This window comes from Podarcis tiliguerta (assembly GCF_965153285.1).
Source record: "Podarcis tiliguerta genome assembly, chromosome: 5".
Taxonomy (NCBI): Eukaryota; Metazoa; Chordata; class Lepidosauria; order Squamata; family Lacertidae; genus Podarcis; species Podarcis tiliguerta.
This window is the reverse complement of record NC_139538.1, coordinates 49,191,827-49,218,496: the sequence shown is the minus strand read 5'-3', so window position 1 is coordinate 49,218,496 and position 26,670 is coordinate 49,191,827. Positions and strand designations below refer to the sequence as shown.

The window sequence follows — 26,670 nt, the reverse complement described above, 5'->3', positions numbered from 1 at the left end:
TAAGCGAAAAGCATACATGGGTGGTCTATGGGAAATGATGGATTAGGCTGCCTAAAATAAAACCAGTTTTTTCATCTATTCTATTGCTGATTCTGCGAAAAGATGTTGATCAGTGCCGCACATATGAAGCTGTTTTTATCACTCCTGTATTCACCATCTGCCGTTTTATCGCTGGCTGTTTTTCACAATACATTCTCAGAATGCCTTGTGCAAGAATTGAGGTTTCCCGATTCCAGATCCTTGGCACATCTTAAATAAATCAAATGAGGAAATGGCTGGGGAGTAAATATATTCCCAGATTGCAGAGGAAATATCATGATGTTGTTTGAAAGCCTGCTGATCCATGAGATCAGAATTTTTATGAACAGTACGAAAATTGTTGGTGCTGATTTCTTGGGAAAGCTTCCTTTGCTTTGGTCTCTAAAGAAACAGAAAAATATTGGCGGTATGTTGCTTACTCCAATTAATCTTCAACTAGTTCTCAAATTAGAAAAAAAAAATGATGTGGTTGGCAATAACTTGAACGAGTTAAAAAAAAAAGTCTTGTATAGAGCCTGAAGTTTGATGACTAATTCAGATAATTCTTTTTTTAAAAAAACCCCTCATTTGCATCAAGATTTAAAAAGCAACAGCATTTAATTTAGAAAACAAATACTGAGTTGCACATTTTACAACAAGCATCTTTTATGAGATTATGATTGCTCACTTGCCTAAATGAATAACATATAAAATGTAGATTACTGCTGAGGTCACGGCAATATTAGTGTTCCTGAAAAGCCAACAAGCTAGGTCAGGAAATCATGTTTTAAAAGTGGCATACACCTTGTTGATATTTATGCTTCTCATAGCCTTTTAGCCTTTCCCACATTGGGAGAGGAAATCAGCATTGCCTCAGGGAGCAGGGCAGCACATTCCAAAGTGCTGGATCATAGAAAACGGAATCACTGGCTCACCAGACAGGTCGTATGGGCAAACTATGATACATTCCAGAGAAAAGACTGCATTTTATAATTACTGCTTAACCGTTTGTTTATAGGAGGATGTGTATGATTCTGCATGTCCTTCATGCACTTTTCAAAACTCTAAGATGGAAGTACTTGTGACAAAAGCACAACTGCCTACCTAGTAAAGGTAAAAGGTAAAGGACCCCTGGACAGTTAAGTCCAGTCAAAGGCGACTGTGGGGTTGTGGCACTCATCTCGCTTTCAGGCTGAGGGAGCCGGCGTTTGTCCACAGACAGCTTTTTGGGTCATGTGGCCAGCATGACTAAACCGCTTCTGGCACAGCGGAACACTGTGAGAGAAGCCAGAGTGCACGGAAATGCCGTTTACCTTCCCACCACCTATTTATCTACTTGTACTGGCGTGCTTTTGAACTGCTAGGTTGGCAGGAGCTGGGACAGAGCAACAGGAACTCACCACTGTGGTCTAAACCACTGAGCCTTTTGTGCTTACCTACTAAATATGGGCCAAAAAATAAGTGCATTTTAAGCAACGTAGAGGATTGTATACCCCCATCTTTTTGAAGAGAAACAGAGAACAGGGGGCTTTGTGACCCCTGCAAATGGTTTTCCTTAAGACAGAAATGTAAGCAGGTGGGGGTGAGTGGGCTAGTTCCATCACCCCTCAGTCACCATTCAGTCACCTTCCAAATTCTAGAAGATGATCAGCAGGGAACATTTTATAGCCCATGCAGCACCCTTGCCCGTTTCAGAATGCTGAACCCCCACCCTCCTGTTTATTTCCCCCTCTTCATAGCATTTGAAGAGGGATTTTGTTAAAACTAAATTCAATATAATAAGGCCAAGTTTGCTTCAAACTTATAATTTCAAGATTCCTTTTGGAGAAAATCTTGTGGGTTCTTTTAACTGATTTCTAAAATGTTCTGACTTTGACTTTTTGAATGTGTGTGCTATTGTTTCTGTCCTAACATAAATTGTTACATTTTTAATATTTCCTTCTCCCTTTTCTGTTTAGCTCCACATGCAGCTGCTTCCAAAACCTCTTCCCTTCCTGGCTACGGAAGAAATGGACTTCATAGGGTAAACAGTCAACATTTATTATAAGACAGGGCCATATGTGTCGTTATTCTGTTAGGAATTTCATGGAGTCTCCAAATGGTATTGATTGAAAGTAGGTGGCCCTAAAACCCATTATCTGTTCTGGAGTTCAGGAAATGCAGGTGATTATAGATTCACGTAGCTTCCCAAGTATTGCTCTCTCAATGCATTCAAACAAGGATATATACATTCAGAGTACTCTATGCCATATTTCTGAAACAACCAAAAATAGTTGAAGGCATCAGATACAACTGGGCTTTAGTTAACGCTACATTATCTCTCCATTTCTGAAAATCCTTAAAATAACAATGTAGCACAAAAGGAACATAAGGGGAATTCTTATGCAGTGGTGCAATATTAGAAACTGATGTACAGTGGAACCTCGGTTGTTGAATGTAATCCGTTCCAGAAGACCGTTCGACTTCCGAAATGTTTGACAACCGAGGTGCAAAGGGAGAATGTCAATTTCAATGGTGAAAATTGAAGAACACACCACGGAAGCCATTCAACTTCCGAGGCATGTTTGAAAACAGAAGCAATCACTTCCGGGTTTTCAGCATTCGAAAACCGAAATGTTTGGCTTCCAAGATGCTCGAAAACCAAGGTTCCACTGTATATTCTTCGTGTATCTTAAGCAATACATCAGATGATATTTGCTTCAACTTTTTTAGTGAATTCCATCCCCAAACTTTTAAAATATAGTTCAGAAAAAGCTAATGCCGCCAGTTGGGTATCAATAATTTGATGCCTGAGTTTGTTTGTTTTCCTCTTCCCTCCCATCACTTTATTTTCTGTGCTGCGTTGTAAGCCTGAGTGCAAGCACTCTGTTATTTTTATTGATTTGTAAGCTGCTGTGGAAGCTTTTCTGGCTGAAGAATGGGTTGTACATGCCTTGAGGGAAGAATCAGGCCTGGCCCAAGATACTTTGGCATTTGAGGTAAAGACTTAATGCATCCAGAATTGCTCCCCTGGCAGCAAAAGTACAATGATCAATTGCTGACTACTCCATAACCTTTAGGTAAAGGTAAAGGGACCCCTGACCGTTAGGTCCAGTCGCGAATGACTCTGGAGTTGCAACGCTCATCTCACTTTATTGGCTGAGGGAGCCGGCGTACAGCTTCCGGGTCATGTGGCCAGCATGACTAAGCCGCTTCTGGCAAACCAGAGCAGCGCATGGAAACGCCATTTACCTTCCCGTTGGAGTGGTACCCATTTATCTACTTGCACTTTGAAGTGCTTTCAAACTGCTAGGTTGGCAGGAGCAGGGACCGAGCAACGGGAGCTCACTGTGGCTTTTCACCTCTTTGGGATCTTTGCTAATTCTCCCCGCTCATTCAAGTGTTTCCTGTTTCACAAACCCAATGCTTCAGTACAGTCATCTCTTCCCCACTACCCTATTTTCTCTTCTTCTGTGGTCTGTTTTTACGTGCATATGCTGCATATTTTTGAGACCTCCAGATGAACAATGTGGTTGACGTGTCCATTTGTGTCTTCTTCTAGCCGGTCTCTACAGACTTTGGTCAGTACAACAGTTATGGGGATGTGAGCAGCGCTGCTCGAGGTAACATGATGAGAAATATGGTTTCCTTTTGTGTGCTGCTATATCTGTAACCTATACGCTTGGGTTTTTGCAGCCTGATTTTGTGGTTAGTCTATTCTCATAGCAGACTAGTGAACACCTTACTTATCCCTGCAATGTACACATTTTTGTTCTTGCAAATGAATCTGGTTCTTCAGCACTGAGAACAAGTTAAAATAAAGAGGGGAATGAATGTGTACATTAAAACCGTATTTTATTTTATGCATATGGATCTGTATTTTTGTCTGCTTGATTCTGATCATTTAGTTCAGTATTTCCCAAACTTGGGTCTCCAGCTATTTTTTCAACTACAGTTCTCATCATCCCTGACCTGCTAACTAGGGATGATGGGAGTTGTAGTCCAAAAAAGCTGGAGACCCAGGTTTGGGAAACATTTAGTTGATTCCTGCAAGTTAGGAGCTCGAGGATTAAATGAAACACGTATTGTTTGGCATCCTAATCCTGATGCTGTTTCTCTCCCCACCCCATCCCCATCCCTTTTCAGATTTTCAGGTACAGTACAGATTTTCTTCTATCAAGTAACCAAGTATCTAACCAACTTCATCGACAATTCTTCCACTATGTGACTCAAGTCTGAATTTCTGCTACAGGGAAGAGTTTCTTAGCACATGTTTATCTGCATGTTTCATTTCTAACCAATGATGTAAACTTAAATCACTGTGGAAAAGGGCACAGCTAACACAGTACCTTGCATAGGCCAGTTTTGTGACTTGCTTGGTAAGCTTTTGGAAGACTGACCTGGAAGCCACCTGTGGCAGATGTTTCTCCATCAGGTTTCTCCTGATCTCTCTGGTTCCAAACAAGGGAGGTCCAGACAATAGCTCTCCTCTTTCTGAAGCCATACCATCTTCCTATTTTCCATATATGATTCCCTGACCTTTCCTCCTTTGTATGTGGTTGTGGGCATGGAAGAAATAGCCAGCAAATGACCTCATATAACACTGACATGAAGATCCATTGATTGACCAATAAAAAGGGTTGTTGTTTCTTCTAAACGCCAGCCCTAACTCTAAATTCTATGTAAAATTCTTATGAAGAGATGATCTGGACAGAATCTTTATTGCATATTATGCTATTAATGTGGAAAGTCTTTTTCAGCCTGGGATAGGTAGGAACTTGCCATTTTACTGGGCAGATTTTTTTTACAACAGGGCAAAAACCTCAGAGTAAAGTATAGCTGGAAACATAGAAGATGACAAGTCAGTTCTGTGAGACAATATTGCCCGTCATTCCTCTTCCTCCCCTACAAACTGATTTATTAATACCAGATACTGGGGGGAAATGCTGTTGCCTGCTAGCCCTGTTTATAAGCTTCCCAGAGGCATCTAGCTAGCTACTCTGAAACAGAATGCTGGATCTGATGGATCTTTGGTCTTTAGAACCAGTTCTTTGGTCCTTAGAACCAGAAAGATTCTCTTAACTTGCGACTTAATCTTTACTACTGGGAATGCTTTTGTTGAACACCATAGAAACCAGATTGTTAACTTGCTTAAGGAGTACATAATCATAGTATTCCATTGGCTGATGTAAAGATCTAACATGGGATCGTAGTATAAATTCATGTCCATATTCACCTTGAATGCCTTTACCCTTTCTATGTGTGTGTGCATGTAACCTGTGTGTCTGATGTTTACCTATATCTGATACAGTCCCTCCCAGATGGTCATGTCCCCGGAATGCGAATGGACCGAGGAGTGTCTATGCCTAACATGTTGGAACCAAAGGCAAGTGCAGACATTATTCACTTTCCTTCAAGACAGTGATGGTTTGCCTATGAAATGGTGGTAGTTTGTGCTTGTAGCCCTGTGGTCTGTCCCCCTCACCCCCAAAAATGTTGCTCCTTATGTGCCAGCCCTATCTTGCTTTGGACTGTAGGAAATATGTCATTAATGTATACAGGGCAAAAGCAGCTAATATTTCCTGGAGAATAGACAGCAGCAATCAGTAAAACTTGAAACTGGTAAGCTTTCAGCACCAAGCTTCTGACAGCCACAGTTATAAGAATCCACAGGGCACAGTCTGTAACTGAGCAGTGGTGCCTACTAAACACCCCTTTCAGCAGGGAGCCACATCTTTACCTACCCCACCTCCAGTGCTTTTTTCCAAGAAACATAGGTGTCGGAACTCACCATGAAGTTGTTACAGTAAGTCACCAGGTGACTCAAGGCAGCCCTAAACAGATGCCGGCTTGATAGAAGCCATGTTCACTGCCTGCAGAGGTGCTAAAAAAATGACGGCAAACTGTCTCCCTAGCTAGTTTGGGGTTTCCCCCTTGTTCTGGTGTAGGTCAAATAAATGCACCTCCACTTCCCTTGTTCTCTTATATTTAGGCCCTTGCACAATTGCACATACGTGCAACGTTAGAGACCTGGCAGCAAAGCTTAAAGCCTGCTGCTGCTACACAAGGGGTTGATTGAAGAAAAGGAACTATGAATTGGCACCACCCCATAGCCTGACCAGTCACAGCTAGGAGCGACTAGGAGCTAGGTGGAGTCATGGATCTTAAGAAAAAGTGTAGACTCACACATGTTGGACAGCTTCCATTTTGACTTGAAATGTTCATTTTGGGCTTCTCAGAAGTATGTAGAGGCAAGAGGTGAGTGGGGAGATCTGCTGCACACTCCTGCTGAAAAAAAACACTAGGCACCACTGATGTCATGTGTGACATCAGGTTAGGGCAGGTGGAAAGCCTTGCAGCAGAACCCCCTGCTGAACCTGATTAGGCCCACGGGTCATAAATTCATCACTACTGTCATAATAGTTGATCTTTAAAACTATGGGGCTGTATCCAGTGAACTTGTCCCACCAGCACAAGAATGTATGCTTGTGCAACATAACTTTCCGCCTCTCCTTGCCTGGTGCTCCCTAAATCTCTTCTAGGGGATTCCTCAGCTCTCCAAAGCAGATTTGGGGAGGCCCTGTATGGGAAGTTTATGGGAGATGGGAGGTTTAGCATAAATCCTTGTACTGACGAGATGCGTTAGCTTGATGCCAACCATGAAAGCAACCAACCTGAGAATTCTGCCCAATTTTGGACTCAAAATATTTTTTAAAGCACTTAAGAGCACTACTCTGTGGTTTTGTAAAATATAAGAATATGATTAATTACTTCAAAGTTCTCAGCAAAGTTTGTGGAAATTTGGCTAATTTTGTTACAATAATGTATGTTAGTTTTATGTTGCATTGTATAGCATTAAAAAATGTATTTAAAGTTATATAGGAAAGTGAATTGTATGATTGTCATATTCCACTACCAATTCTCTTCCAAGCTGTATATAAAGTACACATCATTTAAATAATTACAATAAACTAAGTGGTATATGTTTGATGACTTTATCTTCTTTATTGTACTTCTGAAATCTTCATTAGGTGTTGCAGCTGATAAAACAACTAGCGGTCTCAATTAGGTCCCACCATTTTATTGACAGTTTTAAAAAAATGACAAAAGTCTCTTACTACCTTCAAGGAGAGGAAAATTGGGCTGGGCCCTGATCATTGGCATATTCAGCCAGTAGCTCAGATAAAGAACTCTTGTTTAGATATCTTGATAGAGCTAGATAGAGCTCATTTCCTCCTGCTTGATAGAGCTCATTTCCTCCTGCTGGTACTCCATATTCCGCATTATGGAAACCCTGATTGACGTTTGCTCCAATTCAGCAGTAAAGAGTAGGTTTTCCTAGGGGAAAGTTTTGGAACAAGCAGAAGTGTGGACAAAACAATCCCTTTCTTATGCTGTGGTGACTGGTGTCCATTGGGGGTTAGTAGGTTAGTAGGGTAGAAAGGGAGTCAATGGTAGATAGAGCTAGAGCCAATGACAAGCAGAGCCAATTTTAGTTTTGTCCCTATACCTGTTTGCCCTACAAGTACAAAACTCAAACTAAGGAGGAGGAAGGTGCCAGCCAGTGTATTAGTTGTAAGTAAGAAGGCAGGCAAGTTGGGGCTGACTGGGGGCAGACGGAGGTTGGTGGGACAGTGATCCATTTAGCAGAATACACCAACCTCTACTGCATGGAGCTGGGATAGGTCAGTTGGTAGAGCACAAGACTCTTAATCATGGGTTTGAGCTCCATGATTGGCAAAGGATTCCTGCATTGCAGGGGGTTCAAATAGATGACCCTCATGGTCTCTTTCAACACCACAGTTCTATGATTCTATGTCTAGTATAAGAGAAACTTGTCCACCATTACTATCTTCTAATCAAGAAACACTTATTAAATTGCTTAGTAAATTCCACAACACAGAAAACCACTGAATCAGCAGAACAAGTTAGGTAGCTAGCTATGGTGGGTATGTGAAAAATCAGCTTCAACTGGACAGGAGGACAAGGGTGGAAGAAAAGACACATGATTGAGATACTTGTTCAGACCTAACGATTGTACCTTCATTAATGAAGTAGTTATTTTTCATGTGAACAAACCAAAATGGGCATTGCCCCCATCAAGGATAATCCAGAAAATGAAATGGGATTATATGCAGAATCCACATATATTTTTAGTATGATGTGCAAAAATGAACTGGTATAGACATCCTGTTAAGTATGATTTATTTCTTTTTTAAGGAACAAAGGATTCAAGGAAACAGTGCACATTACACTCAAATACTTAAGGCAGCCTTTTAGCGAACTTGAAGCTGTCTGCCAACAGTGACTGCATTCTGCTTGTGAGCTTAATGGTGTCTTTTTGGGGTGACCTAAATCTACATAAATGCTTCTTGTATACCATTAACAGATATTCCCCTATGAACTGCTCATGGTGTCCAACAGAGGGCGAAGTAAAATTCTACGAGAAGTGGATAGAACCAGGCTGGAGGTAAGAGAGTATCAGACTCCCCAAACAGATGTTTGGGCTAATGGTTTTAAAAGGATACAAGTCTCTTGTTTAAACATTTGGACTGATAGCTGCCCTTTTCCTTGTCTTCCTTCAGCGTCACTTAGCACCTGAGGTTTTCCAAGAAATATTCGGCATGACGATACAGGAATTTGATAAATTACCTCTCTGGAGACGCAACGACATGAAGAAGAAAGCCAAACTCTTCTGAATCCCATTCTCTCCTTTGGAGGGGAGAAAATACCACATATAGGATAATGTATCATACTTAAGTTCAAACGCTTTTTGGAGAGCAACCACGAGAGAGAGAGAGAGAGAGAGAGAGAAGAGAGGAAATGGGGGTTAAAGGGAAAATCTGAGAAAGGCACCTATATATTCCTTGCACTTGTGCAAGGGCCTTTCAAGCTTGCCAGAGAGTTGTGGCCCAAAAACGTTGACATTCTAAATCTCAGCAGTGGTCTTTATGCATTATAAAGTTTTTACATGGCATCAATACATAATGTGGAGTTGCTCTGCCCTCCCTCGTTTCCCTTCACTTTTATTTAAAGGTCAGGGGGCAATGCTGATAGAGCCAGGAAGTGCCAATAGGATGCCAACCCACAATTAATTGTCGTCGTCATGGTCTCTCCAAGGAATGAATGACTATATTCTGTAGCTAACGAAGGAATCCTGTGTAATATATTTATCCTTTGGGCACAGCCATTACAATTAATTGGCCTTGCCTTCAAATGGCCTATTATTGTTGCAGTGCCCATCAGCAAAGGAGGCCACTGAGCCAGAGTTCTGCTGCATACCAGCCAAATTCTTTGCAAGGAAACTCCCAGCTTGCACTTGCACACATCTGCTAGGAATCTTAAGAACAAATTATCTTATTTTGTTGTCAAGTCTTCTCTCCTCCCTTTGTCCGGCTTTAAGCGAGTTTGCTAAGTGTTAACAAGAGCAGCAAGCCAAAAATGAAAGAGTTGGTTTTCTCGTTCTGTGTTGAGAAAAGTATTTCCAAAGTGAAATACAGGTGTAGGCTTAATTCAGATGCTACTTGTGCCATGTGGCAATCCATGGGGCATGGGCTAGCCACATGCTGCTTTGGTAATGTTTCTAAAGGACTAGTATGTGGGCTCTTGCAATTATGTCGTTGCTTCCCATGCTGTCACCACCTGTTATGATGTCTAGCAGATGGGAAATAATCACATCATCCCTGCAAAGATGGCTCAACCCTGCAAACATCTATAGTGTGGGAAGGGACCTGACTACACCAAAGCAAGTTCCATCCCATTACAAAGGGAACGACTGAATCGGGGCTACTGTTGCCTATACCAGCATACATCCATTGGCGTGCTGTACAGTTGAACTCCAGAATGTCTGTGACAAAAAAATGGTATTTAATCCACTTTGTAGAGGAGATGCTATGAAACAAGACACCTCCTGGAAATTTTGCTGCTAAAAAATGACAGATCAGCCACTTTCTTGGATGCTTTGATGACACAGCACAATATCAAGTTAAGTAATGGCCTGATTTGCATATCATGCTAAGCCAAATCATGGCTTAGTCAGTGCAACTGTACATGTTCCCAGAGAGGAGACTGCAGTGACTTTGCTCCTCCCTGGTCCTTGTACTGCTGTGCTAAGCTAAACCTTGCCTTGGGTCATCTAAACCCAGGCTCGAGGTTTAGCTCTCCTGAGTAAACCATGAATCATAGGGCAAAATCTTGGTTGCAACTTCTGGTTAAGTCTGGAGTGAGCTAAACCACAAGCCTGGGTTCAGACGACCCAGTGAGCCATGCCTTTGCTTAGCACAGTGTCACATGGCAGCAGGATCATGGAGAAGTGAAGCACTCCTGGAGGCCATGCATTTGGCTTAGCATGACATAGGAACCAGGTCAGTTTCATTCAGGCAACTACAGGCTCACCCATAGTTAGAGCGCTTGGGTTTTCTTTTTTTGGAATATTTCAATGCTGCAGCCTAGGCTATTTGCTTTATTTATCCTCAGTGCCTAGAAGAAGGAACGCCTAAGACAGTTTCTGAATTCAGTGATGCTCCCTCAACTACATGCAGTCCTGAGCATTGTGTGAAGTGGCCCCCGTCTAGCAGAACTGCTTAGAGGGCTGTGCATATTCTGTTCATTTCAGAACAGTTGTTAACATATTTTCACAGACTCCAGAGCTGTTTCTTGCCAACAGTAGGATGCACTTGATACGTTTATCTTTTACTTTGAGTGATGATTGTTGCCGTTTTCACTGTTGTTTTCAATAGAAATTTGACACTAACATGTCACTTACAGGGAAATACTATACATGTTTACTCAGAAGTAAAGCCCACTGGCTTCAATGAGACTTCCTTCTGTTCAAGCATGTATAGGATGGCAGCCCCTGAAGGATGCCTTTGAGGGCAGGACATTCAGGACTTCCCGCTCTTACATTTAAGAGCTCAGCAGAGAGAACCATTTGCCAAAAGGTATTATCATAGAAGCGCTTGATAGGTTGGTCATCCAAGCCCATATCCTCGTAAAGAGGATCTTTCATGCATCATATATTGATTTATGGAAGAACATGTGGTAAAATGCAAGCACATGTCTTTTGTGAAAGTCTGGTCAAGTGGTGAAAATAATCTTACCACATGTCTACACCATAACTCTGGGAAGCAGAGTGAGCGGTAACATTTTCACCACCACACTGATGACCAGCTTATGAAGTGGCTACCTGGTGAAGTCATATGCCAGATCCTTTATCAGTTAGCAGGAGGAGAGTGACGGCAGCAGAATAATAAGGACCCCAGTTCTGCAGGGGAGGTTAGCCATGTTTTGTGGAAACCTAAACATCTCACCCACTAAAATCTGTCACATATCCCACATGATGTTGTAGCAGCATTAGGATGCTCCAATAGACTTTCAATCCATAGTTGCATTATAGCAACACTTTCCATCATTATATTGCGTTGACTCATTAGTTCAAACTCACTGCCGTTTACAATCAAAAGAACATTCTGGATTAATGGCTTGCAATAGGCCACACTGTTCAATGGAGGGAAAAATGGATATTTGTACCAAGATCAGACAATGGTTTCGAAGCTACTCTATAAAGGAATATATGGGCTGGCTGTTCTATGCCTTATTCCTAGGCATGCTATTGTCACTGCCACAACATCCAACATCTCAGTGATTTGGCTTTGCACTTCCCTTCATGCTACTGCTTTCCAGCCTATGACCTGGAGATACATTACTCTCTGTCTCACAGAAAGGGGCACAGATAGTATATCCTGAATGCAATGAAACAAATTAACCAACTTCCAGTCCCACCAGCTGATTTCAACACTGTACACATTTTCTATACTACCAAGCATGGCATCAGTTCCCAGTTGTCTCATACACTGAGCAGACGTCCCTCAGCTCAGCGATTAAGAGAAGCTAAAAGTGTGGGTGAACCACTTGTTGCATGGTTTCTACTTGGAAAACATCTCATGTGCCCTCTAAACATGTGGGGAACCAATATTCTGTAGGCTCCAGCCACACAGAAGAATGCCATGTCCTAACACAGCGAGAGCTTCCTTTTGGTGCTTAACTAAGGACATTTTTCTCTACCCCCGCCCTTCTCTCACACATTTCTACTTCCTGGTCCCAAATTCCATCTACTGTAAAGAATGCAACATTTTAGTTGACATTATTTTCCAAGTATGACAGTCTCTTCCTAATAAGGGACTGTAGCAATAAGTAAACAAACAAATGATTTTTCCCCAGGTGTTGCTTTCCCAACAGTTTGAGGGGGGGGGGAGCAATGCCAGTTGAATTTCTGCCTGAAATATAGCTGCCCCCAAAAGTGGCAAATCTACAGAGGCCCTTCTTGAATTCCTGCCTTTGAAAAGGTGGCCAAATAAGCATAGTTTAACCCCAAATCATGACATAAGAAATTAATGTGGGTTTCAGGTAGTTCTGTGAATTTCTTCTTTGTGCAAAATGCTTTCTAACGGGGCAGGCGAGTGAAATCATGCTCATTATTACATCTTGAAGATGTTCACCCATGTGTCAGAATGATAACACAGCATAAGTCAGATCATTATTTTCTAGGGACTTCCTTCCAAACCCATGAACGTTAACAGGAGGTTTGGTAATTAACTTCAGCAAGCTGGTGGAGTTCAGCAGTATAAATCGGTGGCAAATTCATGCTGCTCTTTGCTCCCAGGCCTGGTTCTTCAAGGGTAACAGATACTACTTTGCATTGCCTGTTTTCCAAACTAATCTGTCATTGAAGCAACTGGCACAATTGAGGTCTGATGTAAATCCCATGGAATTTGATGGAAAGAGTTACAGTTAGGCTATTTCTCAGCCAGCAAGGTCAGAAAAGAACCTTTATCAACTGTTGTGTATTCCCATGACAACACTTTGTATTGTTAATGACATCATTTGGTGCAAAATAGTAAAAGTTGCTGACAACCCTTGTAGTAAGGGAGCCTTATTAATATTCTGTAGGAAGATCACTTTAATGAGATATATTTTGCACCACTTTGATAAGTTTTAACTGCAAGGTTTTTAATTACATGTTTCTTCCCTTTCCTGGGCTGCCAATTTCCAGAATGCAACCAGGTAGCCTTTTTCAGATTATTTCCATTAAGTTTGTTTGTTCTTCCTCCTTTGTTGTAGGACAGCTCTGATTTGGAGCCTCTGTTTAAGAAAAAAAAAATCACCAATACCTATCTATACTGTTAAGTCTGCTTCTTCTGCAAAACGAAACATTGGCCGTCATTGCTGTTCATCTCACCCAACCACCCCACTATAATCTACATCACTGTTGTACTCAAACCAAGTAAACAAATAAAGTTTTGAACTTTATTCTTATTGTGCTCTTTGGATATTTTTGTTTCATGTATTTAGTTGTGTCATGTTCACCCTTTCAAAACCTTGATATAAAACAGATTTTGCACTGATGGCAGATGATGTACTTTGGGACAAAGGGTTGCTTTTTATCAAATGTTTACAGGAAGAGAGAGGGCATTTTGGGAGTGGGACAGTCCTTGGTAAAGAGAGGCCCTTCATGGCTACAAGCATTAGGGAAAGTAACTCAGAGGGCACATTTAGGAAAAGAGGAGTTAAATTGCTTTGGAACATGTGGGGCTGAGTCCCAAAGCTGGAAGCCCACCATCCAGATCTCACTAGGCCCCCAGTTAGGCAGTCAAATGGTGTCCATAAATCAATGTGAGGGAATTGGCTTCCCCTGATATGGGATACGTGGAAAATATTATTCTTGTTCTGCTTCTGAGGTACCTCATTACAGTGGCAGGAGGAACAACTTTTTACAGCCCCGTTATTTGCCAATTGTAGAGGCAGCTGAGACTTAGTGGCCCTCTTTTGTGTTATCACTTGATGAGAGGGACATACTTGCTACTATAACAAGGGGCAATGTTTGTCCACACCCCACAGCTCTGGGGACTTTGGTCTCATAACAACACTGAGGCTGGTTAGGCTTTGGTATAGTAACCAGCCAAAGGTCACCCAGTCAGTGTCATCATCTACTAGGGATTTGAACCTGGGCCTTCCCAGTCCTATTCTGCCATGGCCTCAACTTTGACCTCAGAGTCAGAGGAGAATCAGCCTGCCATGTGCAGGGCTTGTCTACCATCCACCAAGCTCCAGATACTGAAGCTGAGCCAAAACCCTTTGAGAACCTTCCACATACCTCTTTCCTCTGTGTCTGCCCAATGGCAAGAGGCTGTAGGAGGGAGAAGCTCCAGCTATCATTCCAGAGATTGGTCCTTTACGAATTCACACTATTCAGGCAGCGAGTAGAGCCTGGGAGGGACAGAATGGATGGCGGGAACTCATAAGGCCCCAGTTCACCTTTAGGCTTTGATGAAGCAAGTTGCTCACTGGAAGCATCCAAGGTGCTACAACCACCTGCCTCATGGGCATCTGTCAAGGATAAATGAGAACACAGTTCAGCATTCAAGCAACACTACATGTAACATTATGTTGAAGGGCAATAAAGAATCAAATGCTTAACTGCCTGCCTCCTTGCGTGTATGACTTGGGGTGGGGTGGAGGTTGGCCTGTTTTTTACCCCTCCAGGTCCTCATTTCTTTTTGAAATCCTTTCCATTCCCTTCTACTCTTGTTTTTCACTCCTTCCCCAACTGGTGTGTTGCATTTAAAATCAATACCATTATCCAGTAAAAATACTGCTACTGATGAAGAATAGTGATCCATTTTTTAAAAAATTCAAGCTACTATATATACTTCTGGGATCCAAATTTAATTACACAGCAGCAGTATACTGCTTGCCTATGCCTACTCCACAATATTGCCTTCCCAGAGCTCACACTGCTGTGGCTTGCAAGGATTAAGTGTGTCAAGTGAGTGTGGATGACCCACTTTCTGCAAAATAGCCAACATCTCCTTTAGCATGTGATTGGACGTTTCCTGTGCATGTTCTCAGATTGCAACAGGCAGAAAACCCTTTCTACTGCCACAGGTCTCCCATAATAGCTAGAGAATATGAAACCTGCAATTTGTAGATAGGTAGCTTCATTGGAAACCTAACAGTAGAGCAAGGGATGTGAAAGAACAAGTCATAATGCAAGTCACAGTGGAGGGGTTAATGCAGTGGCCGTCAAACCTTTCAGATCAGTAGTCGTATTTAGAATTTTGAGAAGGTGCAGTGAATCACAAAATGGCTGCCACGGAAAGGAGCATGGGAAAGCACAAAAACAACATGGCTAGCATGGGGGACAGCATAAAGTGGTACCTTGGGTTAAGTACTTAATTCGTTCCGGAGGTCCGTTCTTAACCTGAAACTGTTCTTAACCTGAAGCACCACTATAGCTAATGGAGCCTCCTGCTGCCGCCACACCACTGGAGCACGATTTCTGTTCTCATCCTGAAGCAAAGTTCTTAACGTGAAGCACTATTTCTGGGTTAGTGGAGTCTGTAACCTGAAGCTTATGTAACCTGAAGCGTATGTAACCCGAGGTACCACGGTAATGCAAAATTAAAGAGGATACAGCCCTTGTTGCTTACTCAACCCCACCTCAGACAACCTCGGGCTTACCATGGAAGTCAACTATGTCCTGCTGTTCCCTGAGTGTGGAGATTGCACAATATTGATCACACACTGTTGCTGTAGGAGCATTTCCCACTTCCAAGAAAAATATACAAGGTGCCACACCATATTCTCTTCATGCACACACTCACTGCACATCTCCATTGCCCAAGTGCGTATCTCCCTGTTACAGACCACATTCATTCACCTCTTTTCTCACACACACACCTTTCTCTTGATATAGGAATCGGGGGGTTTTAAGGGGAGGCACAGCAGGCAAATTTCTCACAAAAATTGAGAACAATTGTGTCTGTACATCTGGCCTCATATCTCTGGTTCTTAAAATGCCAGAAATTGTTTGAAAAAGAGTGCTTGGGTATCAGAGGATCAAGGTTCATGCTCAGGGCATGAAAGAATGCCTTGGTGGATGCCAGGTTGATAAGCCTTGCATTAATGTATTTTTTAAAACTCCCTTGCAGCAGCAATTGCTGGTGCAGTCTGTTCTGGAAGAATAAAACAAGGGTTGTTGATGCTGCAGAGGTAGAAGCTGCAGAACAAAGAGGAGTGAGACAGGCATAATATGGATAAAATTTACAGTGCTCGGAATCATTGTTCCATTCTGGAAATAATGCAAAGCCGTTAAACAAAACAGTAATGTTAACAAGTGTTTCTTAAAGCTAAAGTCACACGTGTGCCTGAAATTCATACTACACAGACCAAATATTCATTTTTCTCCCTTGCTCTGCACCCTACATTATAGATAAGTTGGAGGCTCCAAAGCATTCCAAGAAATAGGGTTGCCATATTTTTAAAAGCAGGACACATTTGCAGACTTCTGCCTTTAGTTATGGATCACTATGACAGCTCTACCCATGAAAAAAAGAGGATGTGTCCTGGAAAAGAGGACATATGGCAACCCTAATGTGTCAATTCTTTGAACGTCAAGTAAGTGGCTCTGATGATTAAACTATGCCTTTCCCAACCTGGAGGAAGTAGGACCAGGATGAATGCTGTGCAACAGACATGGATGGCTGGAAGCGGGCAGAGCTGCGCTCACCACCCTACTTTAAAAGTGTGTTGCCACAGAAAAAGCTGCTCATCTGGCCTTTTCTTTGTAAGCATCAGCAAACACCAGCAACTGCATATGCAGCCTGCAATGAGGGTTTGTGGGCTCAAAAGGCACATCTCACAGGTACTTAGGATGTGCATACCCAGGAAAAAAGAACAATAATGGTGCTTTGAGCCTGTGTGTCTGTTGTTGAAGGGCTGGCTGCAGACTGGAACCACAAGAGGTGTTGGCAACACAAACAGCACCACTAATTAAAGAGGAAAGAACGAAGCCTTGATGAATCCCTTGCAGATCATAATGGCAAACTCAGCCAATATGCTCAGAGGGAATTTGTATCTGAATCTAGGACAAGTGTGGGCAGGAACTAGATCTATTTATTGGTAGACTGGTGGCCGATTTTCAGTAGACCAGCAAGAGTTTCTGACTCTTGCTGCCATAAAAACAGCAGCGAAAAGTTTCTCCTTAAATTTAGCTGTTAGAATCTCTGTTCTGTGATCTCTGTTCTGTGCTAACTCACATGTAGGTTTATACTTGCACATACAGTTCGTTCCCGGTAATAACTCAAGGGATGTTGTCTTAGCTCTGTAACTGGCTTAGCTCTGCACACACAGCCTGGACTGGGATTTGGGGGTTGGGAGAGAGAGTAGATCCCACATGCCTTAAGTTAGTCCATGTCTGAGTTAGGATCCCTATTTTCAAGTGAAATATTCAGTTTCTGTTCTTCAACTCATGTTTAGGCTTCCCCATTTTGTCTGTGACACTATTTTGGCCAAGTGAAGCCCACCTGCCCCATCTGTTTTCATCTGAGAGGCAGCTAAAGATGCAGCTGGGCCAACAGTGGGCTTTGCAGGTACCATCTATCAGGTGACTAGCAGTGCCTGCAAACCACATACAGTCATCAGGATGTTTGAACAGGCATTAGACTTTATCATTGGTACTAATCAGCTTGGTTGTCGCACTTGCAAAGTGCTGTGCCTTCGCTCACCAGGTTTGATTTCAAACACATGGGCAAATGAAAACAGGTCACCTGATGCCATTGTGGCTTAAGGTGGCATGCGCCACCATGCCAAACTAGCAGTGTCACAACTCACATCTAAAACATGTCAGTGATCTGCAAAACTTAACAACTGAATTTCAGAATAAACGTCAAATTTGAAAGTTTCAACCCCAAAGTTGCTTCATATTTGAGAAGCCTTAAATAGCAAACTTGATAATTCTCCTATTCATTATGAACAACATTTGCCACCATGCGAAGAAGCAGTTTGTTCATTTGCTATTAACCCTCACAATGGGGCTTCAAGTCCTTCTCTCTTGGCATTCTTTAATATCTGAACTTACTAGCAGACTTTTAATCCCATTTAAACAAAAAACAAAACAAAAAACCCTTCAAACTCTAAAAGCCTCATTTTATTTCCTGTTTCCCTGATACTAAAATAATTCTGAGTTTCTGACCCCTGAGTAATGATGAAGGAATGCACTACGTTCCCCAACACAGCAAGGCAGCTGGTAAAGTGAATCTTCACAGCATGTTAAAAATACAGATAACAGTGCCAAAAACTAGATCTGATTGAAACACAGTCAAATGTCAGCACTAATTTGCTGTTAAATATATATGGCTCCTTGGGACCACTTCCTTTAGGAACTACAACATAAGACTTCAAGTGTGTCCCCCCCCCTCCTTTACCACATCTGTTAAAAAAATTGTTTCCTCCAAAGCAAGGGGAGAAATCTGAAACAAAAATGTTATTTACATATACACCAATATACTTGTTTGTTATCTTTGCTTGTGCTTTTATTGGTTTGAAGCTGTAACTAAATAAGACTTCAGTCCTGTCTTTTGTAGAAGGACCTTGGGAGCATGTCCAGATTGGGTTCTGTAGCTTGGATAAAGGGAAAGTGTCACGAATTGTTCAAGAGGGTGCCTTTTTCAAAAAAAATCATTTACAGATTATGATTTTTATTTTTAAGGGCCCAGGAGTCCAGCAAAGTCAAGAGCCTATGTCAGCTTTAAACAGCCACTATGCTGCCATATTCTTCTGATTTTGTATCAAGGATTTTAAGCTGCAAGAGGTCCTGCAGTCACATCCCAGATGAGCCCAATGTTTCTTAGGACTGCCATATGTCCTTTTTTTCCAGGACACGTCCTCTTTTTCAGGGGTATGTAAAATGAGAGTCATCATAGTGGTCCATAGTTAAAAGCAGAAGTTGGCAAATGTGTCCTCTTTTTTTGTTTGCAACCCTAGTTTCCTGCATGAGTTTGAGCCCCCATCCTGCTATATGATTCTATGAATTATGGCATAATGCACTGCAAAGTGGCCTACCTTGCAAGTGTAAACATAATCAAAATGCCAGAAATGGCTGCAGACATAATACAAGGAAGAACAAGATATGAATTCATAAAAGCATTTTGGTGACCAAAGGAGATGTGTAAACTATTAAGAAATAACAAAATGGTACGGAGTCAGCATACATAGCAAATCAAAAACTCTTGGGTTACGTTTGCTGGGTTAAGGTTACTGACAAAAATCATAAAATACATACACACAACCCTAATTATAATAAACAAATATAGTTCTTTTCCTGGGAGTTTTAATATAACTGAGAAAATGAACAACACAGCTGAGCAACTTGTGACCGCTAGTGTTAAAAATGTTAACATTTATTGTGGAAGCCTTTTTTTGTGGAACCTAGAATCCCGGCAGGCATGGTAAATACAGTGGACCTTGATTAAAGGAATGCCATGCATTGGCCAGTTGTTGTGAACCCAAAGCTGCAGGCAAGCTTATAATCCTAAACTGTTTTCAAGACAGCTAGTGAATGAATCATTATTAGAAATTGCTTCTTTGGTGGCGTTAATACCCCAATTAAATGTTAAGTGGCTGCCAGGATAAATCTCTGTGGCATTCTGGTAAGTGCTTAGTCCCAATTATCACCTTGTGGGGAGCAGGACAAGCAGGCAGGCTTCAGTTAGATAACCCAGAAGCCTTTGGGGGAGTGGCTGATGTAAATGCACAAAATGCTGCAGTATGTACATCAGAACAGGGATGGAGAATCTTTTTGCAGAGCGAGGGCCACATTCCCTTGTGGGCAACCTTTTGGGAGCCACATGCCTGTGGTGGGAGGGGAACAGAGGAAAAAGCAGACAAGTCTCAGAAATAAAAGGGTAACAGATAGGACTCTCTGCTTTGTACATTTTCTGCCATGCAAAGGTCAGTGGTTTCTGCATATGCACCCATCTCCAACCTTCATTCAGATAAACCTTTGCTTTAAAACTTCCAAGAAAGGAGAGTTCACGACCTCTAAAACCTTACACCTAAACAGGCTTTTATTGTTGCCTGGTTTCTGTGCTTTCAGTTTAATTATTGCAATGTTTTTAATGTGTTATCTGCTCTGTATGCACTTTTTAAATTTGTGGCTGTGTTTTTAGATAGCTCATTTATGTCAAGGATGCTTGCTACCTCCTTTTATCCGTTGTTGGCTTGCATTATTGCTATTATTGTCATACTGTATATATATTTTAATTTTAAAAACTTTAACACACGGTGAACATTCTAATGGAACGGGAGGGCATAAATGACTGAAATAAATGAATTTTGAAGGCACAGCTTGAAAAGCAGTAGTTAACATGTGGATATCTAGAATTCATTAAGGCTCTTTTGCACAGAGGGGTCACAAACCAACACTAAGTTAAATGGGTTTAAGGTCATTGAATCCACAGGCTTAAGCAGGCTTAACTCTATGTTGGATTGGGGCCAATGTGTCTGTTCTGCTCCTGCAGAACTGAAATACCCTCACAGCAGGATGTTAGGTCAGATACAATTTTTTTTTAAGTCCTACATAAAGTTCTAATTGTGTCAGAGAACAGTATTTCCAGTCATCCATCTTCCTATCAAACCAGTGAATTTCAACTGTTTCATCCCCACTGGAAGTTTCCCTCTTCTTTTGAACTTGTATTTATATTCTCTCAGTTGCTTCTACCAGAGGATCTCATGTGCATAGATCAGACCCCTTCAAAAAAGTCATTTGAATTACAGTGATTTTTTCCCAAATAGGGAAGCAACTATCTCAACTTCTCTTTTTTTAAAAGGAAAAAAGTAAACAATAGTAACTTCAGTTAGAGATATGCAGAATGTGACCTATTTCCACAAAATGCATAGTGATGCTAGCAGACAGCAGTGGAATTTGTTAGGCCGCCTGGGAAAATAAGGGTTGAAATTTTCTTGTTTACAAAGCTGACTTCTCATCTCACATAAAAATCAGCAGAAGTGGAAAAGGGGGGGGGGCAAGGAGGATGGGAGAGAGAAAAGAAACCATTCACAATAGATGTGTCAACCAGAAGCTATTCCCACTTGTCTTGTTTGTGTTGAAGTCTGTGACAGAATATTTTTTATCCATTATTTTTTCAATGATATGTCGACATAAATTCAGTTTCATGCTATACGTTTATGTGAGAAATTCTGCTGCTCCATATGCAGCTGCAATTTGAAGAACTGTGGAAGGCTATTGACTTTGGCTGGACTGAAGTGCACTGTGTCTAAGGAAAAAGCCAAGACCCAAAACTTTATCTCTGGGAATATTCCAGAAAAAACACCCTTTCGTCAGCTCAGAACTGGTATGGGAGAGCAGATTCTGTAAAACGGAGAGTGATGCTCCCAATCTGGCTGGGGCCTGAAAGGCTCTCATGAGAATTCTACAAATTTCAGCTTCCCTTTTTTAAAAAGTAAAGACACAACCCCATTGAAAAGGAAAGTATCTTCATGAATGGAGAGGGAGCACTAAAGGATAGCAGGGAGTGGAACCATTGCCCACCCTTCTCTAGTCTTGCTTGAGTAAGATTACCACACCTATTCCACTAACTTACATTCCCCGATTTATACAAAATCATGGATTTTATTTAGCAGGTTCTCAAATGAACTTCTTTTGGCTGGTACACTATTATCACAAAAGAAATGGACGTCACAACACTTGCACACCAATTGCAAAAGTTGTCCAATTTGGGGGAAGGGTCATTTTTATTGTAACCACATAGCACATGGGTGGGAAACCTCAGACCTAGGGGCCAAATGTCCCCTGGGAACTATCCCAAGCCACTCCCTTCACAGGCTGTGCTTCACACCCCCAGTATTTTGCCTGACCGGAATGTTTCCTTGAACTATTATCGTGTCTCTTGTTTGTCTGAATGAAGGACAGTGTGGGATCTGTATGTGCTGAGACTGGCCTACTGCATGAGGGAAAATTAAGTCAATGCTCTGCCTACCACTGGCATCTGGCCCTCAGAAGCTTTCCTCGAAGGGAAAGTGGCTCTCCAGCTGAAAAACATTCCCCACGCATGATGTGGCGCCACATGTTCATCATATCTGCACAGCTGTGCCGATAACTATGTCAAAATATTCCATCCAGGATGAAGCCTTAGGCCCAGAAAAATAGCTAAGACCACCTCTAAAAACAAACCAAATAAATCTACCTGCCTCAAGAAATCCTCACCAGAATCCCAGCCCAGCGTCACTTGTATTTCCTGGTCCCTTTTCAACATTAGTCCCATTTAAGTCCTCCATCCAACACTGCCTGGTCCAACTTCCTCCTTTTGTCCCTTGGCGCTCTCCCTATCAACACTTATCTGGCAGGTTCCTAGTCACTTCCTGGAATGATTGAGTTGTCTGGTTTTGAAGCTAAGCACCATTTATCTCATGGGAAAGAATGGGAGCATTTTTACTAGGCCAGCCTTACCCTGAGGCAAGGTGAGTCAGATGCCGCCAGTGCTGAGTTTCAGGTGCAATGAAGACTAGAGGGCTTTATCTGGTGTTACAATAACAAAGGTTCTTGTTGAAAGAGGTGAAAGGGGGCAGAAATGGGGCTGGGGATGTGCATTTCATATGACCTGAATTGCAAGGACAGGCTCAGAAATAACATACAGACCAGGACCAACCTCCTTGACTTTCCCAGGGCCCTTCCAAACTATTGTTTTTTTAATGGGGTGTATTCCAAAACATGTAATTGAAGCAATTAGTGGTGGATCCCCAAGGACATGCTCTATGGGGAGCTGGCTTCAAGCATCAGGTCCACTGGCAGACCAACTCTACGCTACAAAGATGTCTGCAAACATGAAGGCTGGTTTGACTTCACCCCAAAGTGAAGTCTTTCATTTTCTCCCAAGACAGATGGATGCCAACAAGTGGTGGATTTATGCTGTACCATCCACACATCATTCCGCTTTATTAGTTGTTCTGTGATTTGTCTGGAGGGGTACCTTTGCACTATAGTGCAGCGGAAGTGGGACAAAAAACAACAACCCAGAAAAAAACAATTTATGGTATAAAAGGCTACAAGATGTCAGCAGCAAGTTATGGGACATACACTGACTGGAAATGAAGCACTCTGTTGACCCTTAAACGTTTGCAGGTGCAAAGAGTATTGAAAGCAAGATAATGTATAACCAGCCTGATAACATCACGAGCCCAAGTAATAACAAATACATTTTTTAAAAGATGTCTGGAGAAGTCCCTAGTTTGCCTTTCTCTGGATACAAGTAATCCGTCCTAAGTGCTACATTCCCCTATAGAACTGGGTTTTATTTATTTGCAGAGAGTTTTTAAAGGTGGTTTTTTTTACATGCGGAAGCGTTTAAAATGGCATCACACCCCTGGTCTCTGCAGTGGTACAGTCCACTCAAGCACTTCTTATTCTACTGCATGTTCATACTGAGCCTGACACTTCATCTCTTGGGGAATCCAAAGCGGTTCAACATCACATTTGTGCAATTTCGGAATGCCAGAGGCTCTTATGCCTTGACTACTGTTCATAATTACCTCGTGACTCAGGATTATTCCCCAGAGCCATTTGTTTAATATGACTTTATGATGCCAGGTTTTGCTATGACTTGTTTCTTAACTTGAGATGTTTGAAGGTTAAAAATGGCAGCCAGGAAGCTTAATTATTGGTTTGTGGGCTAATGTATCATTATGGTCATTATCTACACTAAAAAGAACTGGTATCACTAGAAGGAGAAAAGGAAGGTAGCAAATGGTCCAATTGCCATTCTGAAATGGAGAATGGGTCACAAGGAGATCCTAGTGCAAGGAGATCCTAGTGCAGGAGAGACCAGTGGCCATGAACTTCGTTTTTTTGATGTTGAGCTTCAGACCATATTTTGCACTCTCCTCTTTCACCCTCAATAAAAGCTTCTTTAATTCCTCCTCACTTTCTACCATCAAGGTTGTGTCATCTGCATATCTGAGGTTGTTGATATTTCTTCCGGCGATCTTAATTCCGGCTAGGGATTCATCCAGCCCAGCCTTTCACACGATGAATTCTGCATATAAGTTAAATAAACAGGGAGGACTCTAAAGATTGCTCACTATTAGCCTAATACAGATATTTTGTAAATGTCCTTTATGGGCCAACATGGCAGTCTCTGGTTTTTGTCCAAATAATAAAAAGGAGAAAAAGCAGGAGCTACTGTCAACTTTCTTTTAATTCTAAGAAACATTAGCAGTACACGTTTTCAGCATACACCAAAATATCTTCTAAAAGTACACATTCCAGAATACAGAAGGGCCTTGAACATGTTAATTTTTTTACAAAGCCAGTTTACCTCCGTTGTCTAATCCTATTATGTAGTTGTCTCAAACTATACTGAGTGAAAACGTTAAATATGCCTTTCTAACGGATGGCCTTTCCCCCCCATTAGTAAACAAATGGTAACCTCACAGTTCTGAGAAACCATATCCTTCCTTTAGGCTCCCTAGCAAAGAAGCTTCCATTAAGCTTTCCCACTTTAGGCAAAGGAAAGACCTTTTGGTGCAAAAGTTATGCTGATGATTATTATGTAACTAGTACCTTGCAATTTACATTTCAGTTAAAAATACAGCAGGAATCAATTCCTCAGGAGCCTCTGGCTTTAAATTGCCTATCATCCTACCCAGATAACCAGCTGCCAATCCTTTGTGGAATATCTGAATGTTTCACAGAATGCAATTGTCTTCAAAGGACTTACTCCACATCTGAAACAAGGATTTCCTTTTATTTACCAGGATGTTGAATTTAAAACTACACCGCTTAGGAAATTTACTTTAGAGTCATCCTAGTAAACTCAGTAGGACCAATTAAAACAGTAAATGTGTGATGCTGTCCTGCTGAGTTAATTATGGCTAGAGTTACTGCTTACCATGCATTTTCCACATTCTCCCCAAGTCCCAATTCCTAAATGTATTTACATGGAAACCAAGGCTTAGGGTTTCTAGTGTTCAGAATGATGTCCCAAACCCAAGTCCTTATGCAACTTTTAGGAATACTGAATAGACAAAGTGAGAGAGTATGCTCAATACACAGGTGAATCACAAAGTTTTCTTAAGTTTATCCCCTCAGGCAAACAATGAGCTGTAACCAAGTATTATTCTTGATTTGCTGTTTGTGGTTTACCTGGGGGAGACAAACAGCAAGCCTCAGTTGGGATGCAACAGTAGGCCAAACCATGGCTTAGGTCCAGGCAGCTTGGCAGTAGCAGGTCCATGGTGACTACAATCATCTCTCTAGGAACCTGAACATTTGCTCAATTGTGCATTGCATGCAAACTGGCCCTAGCAATGGCCCTGGCACCTGAGGGAAGCAGGCTTGTTCAGGGAGTGTAGGTCATGCCCCCTCTAGTACACAAGGCTCAGGACTCAAGAAGGATGAGCCACGGGACTGCTGCTGTCCTGCAGTGTTAGTTGCCTGAGGCAGTCCCCTCATTCTGTCTAACAATAAGGCCAATCCTGCTGGACAAATTCTGAAGTATTTCTCTCTGTTATTTCTTGCCTGCTTTTTGAAGAAAGCACAGATAGGCAAGGTTGCTAAACAGGCCTAAAAGAGGAAGGGCAGAGCATGTAAACCATTGAACCTACAACAGAGCTGTATTTTCCTATTATTATTAGTTATTATAGTGGTACCTCGGGTTACATATGCTTCAGGTTACATACGCTTCAGGTTACAGACTCCGCTAACCCAGAAATATTGCTTCAGGTTAAGAACAGTTTCAGGTTAAGTATGGACCTCCAGAACGAATTAAGTACTTAACCCGAGGTACCACTGTATTAGTTATTTCTATCCCACCAAACTCTAGGGCAGCCTAGTGAGAAGGGCCAGCAACCAGGGATGATGGGAGTTGTAGTCCATCTGGGGACCCAAGGTTGAGAAAGGCTGCTCTAGGGGACACACTAGGCCAAAGGTGAAGCAAAAAGAATCACCAGAGTCCAAGGACACATTCCAGGCAGGCAAAAACACTCAGAATCAGAAGCGGCTTGGGCTTGGGAAGAGTCTCTGGATCTACGGTATATTCTAGAAGCTTTGAGGGCTGCATGATGACAGGGCTTGAGAATTTCCTCTCCTGTTCCAAGGCTAGAAATAAACAGCCACTGATTTATTCCCATGCATCTCCCTGAAAGTGCTGAGCACCCCTCTCCCGTTTCTGCAACTGTAGAGAAAGCCTTTTTAAAAAGATGCGTAAAATCGCTCCTGCTCTACAAATTCTGGCTTCAAAGTGTTCGGCTCGTGTAATCTTGCAGATAACTCAGGGGTCGGGGGAAGGGAGTGTTTTCCCTGGCTGAGGCGGACGTCGCTGCAATTTCTAACCTGTCCGGAAGGGCAGGGAAGCACTTCCAACAGTTCTGTGGGATTGCAGCCTTCGTCCTCTCCGACTCCACTGGCCAACTTTCTAACCTTCGCAGCAGCTCTGCCCAGCGCCGCGCTCCAACTTGCATCCCCGCTGGCAAACTCTTCTGATTTTCTTTCTCGGTTTGCAAAGCCCGTTTCCAGCGAGGGAGGCAGCACCCTCGCCTATTAAACGCCCGCGCCCTCTTCTTCCTGCAGTTTGCTATTACTCCTTATCTAGCACAGAGGAATCGTAGTTGGAAGGGACTCCGAGGGTCATCTAGTCCCACCCCCTGCAATGCAAGAATCACAGCTAATCATTCACGACAGGTGGCCGTCCAACCTGCGCTTAAAAACCTCCAAGGAAGGAAAGTCCCCCACGTTCCGAATTTGATCATTCTCTTTGAAGCCGATCTCTCCGTTTCCAAGGCGTTGGCACTGCCAGGCGAAAACAGCTGCTTTTTGTTCCC

General features: G+C 42.2%; 1 protein-coding gene and 1 long non-coding RNA gene across 25 annotated transcripts in view; one reads left to right on the top strand and one right to left on the bottom strand.

Annotated features, from left to right (window-relative positions):
• Nucleotides 1–13,305, top strand: part of ABLIM1 (actin binding LIM protein 1) — a 207,197-nt gene extending 193,892 nt beyond the window's left edge. For 19 of the 24 annotated variants that reach the window (XM_083441117.1, XM_083441111.1, XM_083441115.1 and 16 more), the window contains 5 exons: nucleotides 1,977–2,041; nucleotides 3,560–3,620; nucleotides 5,309–5,383; nucleotides 8,387–8,467; nucleotides 8,583–13,305. In XM_083441117.1, the coding sequence (XP_083297243.1) occupies nucleotides 1,977–2,041; nucleotides 3,560–3,620; nucleotides 5,309–5,367 (185 nt within the window). In that variant the 3' untranslated portion in view covers nucleotides 5,368–5,383; nucleotides 8,387–8,467; nucleotides 8,583–13,305. Of the gene's footprint in view, nucleotides 1–1,976; nucleotides 2,042–3,559; nucleotides 3,621–4,143; nucleotides 5,384–8,386; nucleotides 8,468–8,582 lie in introns of those variants that run through there. The other 5 variants (XM_083441105.1, XM_083441121.1, XM_083441119.1 and 2 more) reach the window with 1 other exon arrangement.
• On the bottom strand, nucleotides 7–26,670 carry LOC310677910. Its single transcript, XR_014511511.1, has 3 exons — nucleotides 26,183–26,670; nucleotides 14,150–14,382; nucleotides 7–420 (listed from the first exon to the last, which is right to left on the bottom strand). It is a non-coding gene; the product is annotated as an uncharacterized lncRNA (long non-coding RNA).